Source organism: Mastigoproctus giganteus, chromosome 2, assembly GCF_048544385.1.
Source record: "Mastigoproctus giganteus isolate SK-2022 chromosome 2, ASM4854438v1, whole genome shotgun sequence".
NCBI lineage: Eukaryota > Metazoa > Arthropoda > Arachnida > Uropygi > Thelyphonidae > Mastigoproctus > Mastigoproctus giganteus.
In genome coordinates this window covers 180,747,565-180,755,638 of record NC_143576.1, presented here as the reverse complement: position 1 = coordinate 180,755,638, position 8,074 = coordinate 180,747,565, and the positions used below count along the sequence as shown (strand labels likewise).

At 37.5% G+C, this 8,074-nt stretch overlaps 1 protein-coding gene across 1 annotated transcript in view; it reads left to right on the top strand.

Annotated features, from left to right (window-relative positions):
- The first annotated feature begins 1,081 nt into the window (after positions 1 to 1,081).
- The window catches only part of LOC150089800 (uncharacterized), a 57,579-nt gene continuing 50,586 nt past the window's right edge, over positions 1,082 to 8,074 (top strand). Inside the window, exon 1 of the mRNA XM_090390107.1 lies at positions 1,082 to 1,190. Coding sequence (XP_090246233.1) covers positions 1,085 to 1,190 — 106 coding nt within the window. The 5' untranslated portion in view covers positions 1,082 to 1,084. The remainder of the gene's footprint in view (positions 1,191 to 8,074) is intronic.

Here is an 8,074-nt window from a genome sequence, read left to right as displayed (position 1 = left end):
AATCACCCTGTATATTTCTTTATGATCGTTATCTGTCTTTTCGCTCGAGTTTGATTGAGCTGCTGGTGTTATGTAGGGTACTTAATATTACTTTCACGCAAAGAACCAAGCAGGCATAGGTTATATGGAGCACAGAATTTATATTCCGTACCCAACAAACTCGAGTAAAAGGACAGATAACCATAATAAAGAAATATATATATATTTATTATTATTAATATCCATATGATGCAAGGAAGCCTGAGGCTTATGCTGCACCAGGAAAAAAAAAAGTTCCCGAGAAACCCTGTGAGTGAGAGAGAGAGAGCGTGTCAAAAGCAGAAGGGAATCACCAAGAAAGAGAAGAATGATGATATCCAACTCACGACCCTGGGTGTGCCAAGCCCATACTCACCAGATGTGAGCCCCCGGGTTAAATTTATATATATATATATATATACAAAAAACAACAGATTTTTCAACACTGAGAATATACCGTAAATGAATACAATACCAATAAGATATTCTATTTTAAAAAATGTTTTAACTGTGACTCACCTGATGCAGGAATTGCATCAGGTACGTTTCCAAATAGTTCAAAGTTTCTTTCAGCAGCATCCAATAGTACATAAATACAGAGGCGCCACCGTAGCAGCAATTCGTGTGTGTTTTTATAAATAGAGAAGGGTAGTGTGGTAATATATATATTTCTTTATGATCGTTATCTGTCTTTTCACTCGAGTTTGATTGAGCTGCTGGTGTTCTGTGGGGTACTTGATATTACTTTCACGCAAAGAGCCAAGCAGGCATAGATTATATGGAGCACAGAATTTATATTCAGTACCCAACAAACTGGAGTAAAAGGACAGATAACCATCATAAAGAAATATATATATGAGTTGTTCTATTTCAACAAATGTTTTATCTGTGACTCAACTGATGCTTGTATTAGAGAACAGAGAAGCGTTTCCAAATAGTTCAAAGTTTTTTTCAGCAGCATCCAATAGTACATAAATATAGAAGCGCCTCCGTAGCAGCAGTGCGGGTTGGTTTTATAAATAGAGAAGAGTAGGCACTGGCAAATAAAGTTATTCCTGAAGCCAGAATGAACTCGAAGATGATTTGCTTCTCCGTTCTCTTGTTGGCCTTCGTCGGTGGCGTGTTCTGCGATCAGTACGAATTTGCTAGTCAAGCCTGGTGTACATTTTGTCGTATGTATAGCTTAAAATCGTTTTACTATAATAATAATGATAATAATAATAATAATATAAGCAGTCGTAACTCCCTTTTTATTCGGCCAAACGTATGTTGTGTAGCTAGTGGTTGAGTCTCTTCGATTAATAGTTATTTGAGTAAGTCAATAAAAAGTACAAAAAAACAAATTATGATATCCGGGTCATTCCTAAATGATTTCATTTACCCATATATTTATTTTTTCTGTAAATTGTGTGTGTGTGTTCTCTGGTCGATTTGCCTGTTTTAGTGGACAAAAAAACAACAACAACTTTGCACATCTGAAATCGAGGTCAGTAAGTCTATATGTTTCTAATTTTTTATTTTAATTTTTAATTTATTGTATTGGACGGTCCCAGCCAGCTTTTCTGGCATCCCCGCCACTAATCACAGTACTGTACAGGTAAATAAAGATATACAGCACTAATTTCCGCTCCATTACAAGATATTGAAATTCTGCGCCTCATGTACGCGCACGCTGCAGTTCATATAAAATGAATTTCGAGTCCCTGCCACAAAACGTAGCTAATGAGAAATTGCAGTCAGTGCAGTGCATACAATTTCAATGTAATGTCCAGTAGGAGAAAAAAAGTCCTTTTAATAAAACCGGGAAAGCTTATTTCGATACCCTGGAAGTATTCTCAAAGCAAATTGCAATCAGACCGAAGTATTCTAATAAGTAAATTGTAACCAGAAGATGAAGACAGATTTGTTGCAAGTGTGTCATCTTCATAAGCGTTGAAATATGCTTATTTAGACTTTGACGTTTCCAATGGACGCGTCGGGTACACCGACGTAAAAGACCAATCATGATGAGATGCACAACCTGAAGCACTTCTCCTCGTTGAGTATTTAGACTTGAAAGACCACTCAAGGAAGCACCTATCCTTCTCCAATACACTGCCTTGAAAGAGCATTTCGTGATGAAATGGGGTATAACTAGGGATAAACTAGCCTATTCGTACTAGTCCTCTTGAATCATTAGTGAATGTCTAGCAGCCGCCAAAGCTCGGGCCTGCGGTATCAGGAACCGCATCACGCAGCTGTCGTCCGCGGCACAACGAATCGCCTTCCAGTAATCTAAAGCTCACCAAGTGAAGCAGCTCACCTTAGGATATCGTGTTGTAGGACCTGGTGACATCCTGGAATTACAATTTCAACATGATTTAACCTCAAGCTGAATTCATGCAACAAGGATCATTCAAGAAAATGTAGTAGCTTTTTGAAGGCATGGTGGAAATTGTATTCAATTCGAGGTTACATTTTTCACGTTTTAAGGAGGAAACAGTCATACCAGGTATAAGGCACTCAGATAGTGAATGCTCCCTGGTGGCAAAGAGACCAGCTTTTTTTTTTTTTTTTTAACAACACGCACACACACAACACTGAAGCCCATTTGTAAAAGTTCTATTTGAATATAGAATATACAGGTGGAGATGGAAATTAGTCTGGGTACCACCCATGACATGTACATGGTGGCCATAATTAAAGTATCCCTATTCAGAGTCCTCTGCAGTTGTAAGTAACAAGCGGAATGCTACCGAAATTAGGAAACAAACTATTAAAAGCAAAGATTGAAGGATTCCGTAAAAAAATATATTCCAAAATCTGCCAATTAGGATAATAAGGTACTGCACAAGGGGAAAGACATTACAAAGTGCCAACAAATAAATATCTAAGACCAACCTTAATGAAATTACAAATTTTTATTTCTGTTCTTTGCAAAAAAAAAAAAAAAAAAACAGAAAGAAACTGAACTAAACTGCTATAGGAAATGGTTTCACATCTCCAAACTCACTCACAGTTTACTCTCGATGGTCGATGATTTCGCTGATGATGGAGTTCGTTTTCAATATGATTACCATTATTCTGGACAAGAAATTGCATTCGATGTACAGTATTCTCGACTGCAGAATGCAAGATATCTGGAGTAATGTTCCGCGCATGCTGCATTACGTTGTCCTTTAAGACAGCCATGTTAGGGACACTTCCTCGGTAGACACTGGCCTTGAGGTGACCACACAGCGAAAAATCACATGGTATAAGCTCAGGTGAGTGGTGTCCATACAATGGGAAACAAGTAACTAATGACTCTTTTTGCAGTAGCTGCTGAAGCAGCTGCTGCACTGGCGGTGCAATATGAGGAGGAGCCCCATCTTGCATAAAGATTGACTCATCCTGGCACCCTCTTTGCTGCAGTTGAGGAATAATGAAATTGCTCAATATGTGATGATATCTTTGTGCTGTAACGGAACAGGTGGCTGCTCCTGCTAAGTGCAATTCCTCGAAAAAATATTTCACTAGGATGAAATTTGAAGTCACACCACACCAGACGGTGATTTTCGGTGCAATGGGATTTTCTGAATAGCATGGGGTGCTTTTGGTCCCATATTCTTCAGTTTTGAGTGTTTACAGTCCCATCTGGATAAAAATGGGCTTCATCTTCCCAAAGAATGTTCCGTGGCCACGCATCGTCCACTTCCATTCTGCCCAAAAACGTTAGAGCAAGTGCCATTCGTTTTTTAGGATCATCTTTTTGCAGCTGCTGCTGGTGGTGACTGATCTTGTATAGTTAACCGTGGATTAATTCCCGAAGAAGTTTCCACATTGTGGAATATGGGACATCCAATTGCCTCGCTACTCCTCGTGCACTGCTACTACTGGTTTCAGCAGCTGTATCCATGGATCGGTCGACGATATCCGTCGTAACTTCCTCTGCTACCTGAGGTGAAACAGGCTTCCTTCCTCTTCCAGGCTTAACAACGAAGGACCTAGTTTCCTCAAATTTGTTCATCATCCTTCTAACTGCCCCAGCTGATAAAGGACCTTGACGTAAGTTCTTATAGCGTCTAAATTCACGCAGAGCTGCTGCTGCTGCATTTCTTCCATTAACGTAGAAGAGGTTCGCAATTAAACCGCGATCAGGCAGAGTGAGACGCATTGTTATCAGTAAAATTAACAAAATACGCTTGCGACGTTCGCGTTGTGGATTTATAGCCCTCTAATTCTGTGAAATTAAATTAACTCAGATTTATGCAAATTTTCTGCTCTCTTAGGCGCCTTATTTTTTAGTTTGGATATAAAATTTTGTACAATTCAGTTTATTTCTGTTTATTTTTGCAAAGAACACAAATAAAAATTTGGAATTTTCATTAAGCTTTGTTTTAGTTATTTATTTATTGGTACTTTGTCATTTTCCTCCTCTTCTACAGATACATATTATCCCCTATCGGCATATTTTTGAAGTATTTTTTACGGGATCCTTCTCTCCATGCCTTTTATAGTTTACTTACTAATTTTGATAGCATTCGGTTTATTACTTAGAGCTACAGAGAGCCCTGAATAGGTATATTTTTTATTGCCACCCTGTATATATATAATATAAATATAATATTAGATTTTAGAAATCTAATTAACCCCAAAAATATAAATTTAAGGGCTAAAGATAACTTGTAAACAAGTTGACTTTCACAGAGGCGCCTGGCCGTCTGAAATATAGTAGGATCCAAACAAGCTACCGCTTAATAAGTACTATAGCAATAGAACTCAGAGCGGCCACACCTCAAGTGTGGCCGCTCTGAGTTCTATTGCTGACTGAGTGACTAAAAACAGATATTAACATACCATTTAACAACACAGATATGTTTCTTTTATTACAATAAATTCGACCAAGAAATTTTTTAACGGTCTTTTTCCATTTTATAAAAAAAACGTGACTGGATTGAATCGTTTTACTTTCATATCATATTCGTAATCAGCACATAAAAATTAACAAAATGCTTACTTTTATCCAAGTTAGCAAAACTTTGTTGACCAGTCTAATTTAAATAATCAAATTGAGTAGCGTCTCGTTCATATTGAAAAAAAAAAAAAAATTAAATTTCAGAAGCACTTATGGAAGTAAATCTTAATTTGGCTGGATAATATTATTTCCTCTTCTGATTTTGCGTTCGAAATTTGCTGATTTAAAGCTGATTTAAAATGTAATTAAATAAAAAGATGAACGCCTTGAGGGACTCCGTACCGTTAGGAATTGCAAGGTGCGACTTTTATAACTCTTACCGTCTTGTGCATCTGTTTAGCTTAAGAGATTGCATGTTGACAGCGAGTTAGAAGGAACTTAGTGTTATACTGGGTGTTTTTATTTATTATTATACTTCTTGCTTGCTTATTAATAACTTACTTTCGTTCGTTCGGACTTCTCTGGACAACACATCTGTATGGCGGGACGTTTTCCTTCCTTAATCATTTGTTCAATGATAACCCCAGTATACTCATGTGATTGTCTAGTGGTTTTTCATATTAGGACAATGGTCTCGGCCCTCGGTAACCCTATTCAACGGCAGGGAATAGGAAAACTGCAGCTTTGACCAGGGCGTTGTGTCAATACCCAAACTCTTTCCAATTCTAGGCAGAAATTCGAGTACCCGCAATAAAAGTTCTATATATAATTCTTTACTTACTCATTCGTGTGAATGGAGAATAGGCTTGAGGCATATGTTTAAAACAAAACATAGTTTAATGCAATCTATTACAGAAATGGTACATATTTAATAACTACCGCCCTAGTGGCAGTGACAAGCAAATCCTAAATCATTTGGTTACAATAATATAAATTGATTTTTATGGAAGTATTTAAGAGTTCTTAGCACTATTGATATTTTGGAAATTAATGGGCTCTTCACATAGGTGTTCTTCGTGTGGATACTTCATCTCAGGCAAGAACTGGCATGTGACATAGTTATACAAACGTGATGGGTGTCAATACTAAACTATCGCGCATAAGATGTGTTTTAACTTATTGTGCACTATTTTATCTATCGTTAATTGTGATAGACGACCATCTAAATGATGTGCTATTTAAGATAGCAGCATTAGGATATTCTATACTTAACAATAGCAACATAATAAATCATACTGGTTACATTCAGTGTCAAATAGAAGTAATGGGAGTTATTACTAAAATGTCGCGCTATTTAGGATAGCACACATAAAATAGGTTTTACCCTGTGACACATCATGTTACCAATAGTAAATTATGATAGACTGAAATACTATGTAGTAAGCTATTTAAGATAGCAGCAATTAGGGTATTCTACAATTTATCAATGCTAACATAATTAATTATATTATTGAGGAGTAAGGTTTATGTATAGCTGTTGGGATAACTTACCTAAATACGGATGACTCATTCTATGGGGGTGGAACTCGGCGAGGGGATTCCGTGCTTTCGCAGCCTTCCTTCGGGTTCTGCTATCTTCGCTCGCTCATTCTGTATCTTCTTGCGCTGTTCTTCAAGCTTCTCTCTGTACAGTCATTCTGTAACGTAATTCCCGTTTCCAAAAACTACTGTATTTTTTCACTCTCTCTCATACAGACTAACTAACCGACTGCTTCTACCAAAAGCCACCACAAAACAACAACCTTTCGCTCATCGTCCACCAGGGTATATGCTCCTTATCGCATGAACTTTCGCCTCACACCAAGCTTGAACTAGCGTGGGACACTTTTCTCACGCGGTCAACATCAGACACACTGACCAGTATTTGTCAGGGAGAGCGAAGCTCGTATTTTCGTGGACTTGTGAACTTACTTCTACGTAGCGACTGTTATCTTCAGTTAGGAAAATAATGGCAAAGGGAATTTATAACTGAGAAAGCAACTAAGTCGAATTTAACCATTCTATATTTGACAAGAAACTGATAGCGGTTACTCATGTACGATTGGCATTTATATTTTCTGCTGAAACGGTCAAAACAACTCTTTAGCAAGAAGGGGCACAGCAAAGGGGGGGGGGGAAATGCATGGGAAACATCTGTAAATTAATATGAAAAATGTGGGCATTTTACACTCCTCGCCACTACCGCTGAGGATTTCAGTCGGGGTACACAACTAAGACTGAAATTCTCAACGTCCCTACTGGGGCTTTGACTTTTGTCAGGGGGGGACAACATAAACATTCCTCCTCTTACAGTATGTAAAAGAAACTTAATTACTAACATATTATATGGATATAATCAAATAAAATACAAGACAAACAAAACAAAGCGTATAGCACTTAGTTCACTGTGTGGACTTAATGTATTCACACTTCTCAATGCTGTTCGCTCTCCACATGGAGGCCATTGTCTGCACCCATCTGTTGAGAAATTGTTTTTTTTTTTTTTTTTTTTCTCACCACTAAAGTCCGTGCTTCAGTTAACAGTTTCCCTGGTTTAAATAAGTGAGCATTTTGAAGCACAACAGAAAACAGATCTGGACTTCCAGGCTGAGGTTGTCAGGCAGTAAAAGAAAAGTTCTTCTGTAGTCCATGATTCGGTGAGGTTATTCTTCAGCAGGCTGGAGACACACAAAAGGAGCTTATCCCTCCAAGGAATGTTCTGGGCACTGCTTTTGTTCATAGTCCTTACTTGGCTCGCAGGCACGACATAAAACATAAACAATCACACAATTAGTAACTGTCCTTAGGTCATGGACACAAAGCATCTGAAGTTAATTAAGCAAGTACATTATAATTGTATACATGTAACTAAACATCACAATAACATAGACATGAACTAATAACTAAAATGGAACACTGCAACATACATAAAAGAAATATCATATATGTAAAGCTGATAAAAATATTAAAGTTAGGTCTATAAAATATATATATATATATATATATATATAAATTTTCTTTTGAATATTGTAGACCTTAGCAATCTCCTTACACAGAAATGAATGGAATTACAATCTCTTCTGTCTCCACGTTTGGCCTTGTCTTTCTCGGCTGTTAACACATGGCCTTGTGGTAAACCACTTTCACTATTCAGTTCTCAGGAAGAGCTTTTCTTGCCTTCACTAGACCGATGAATTCCAG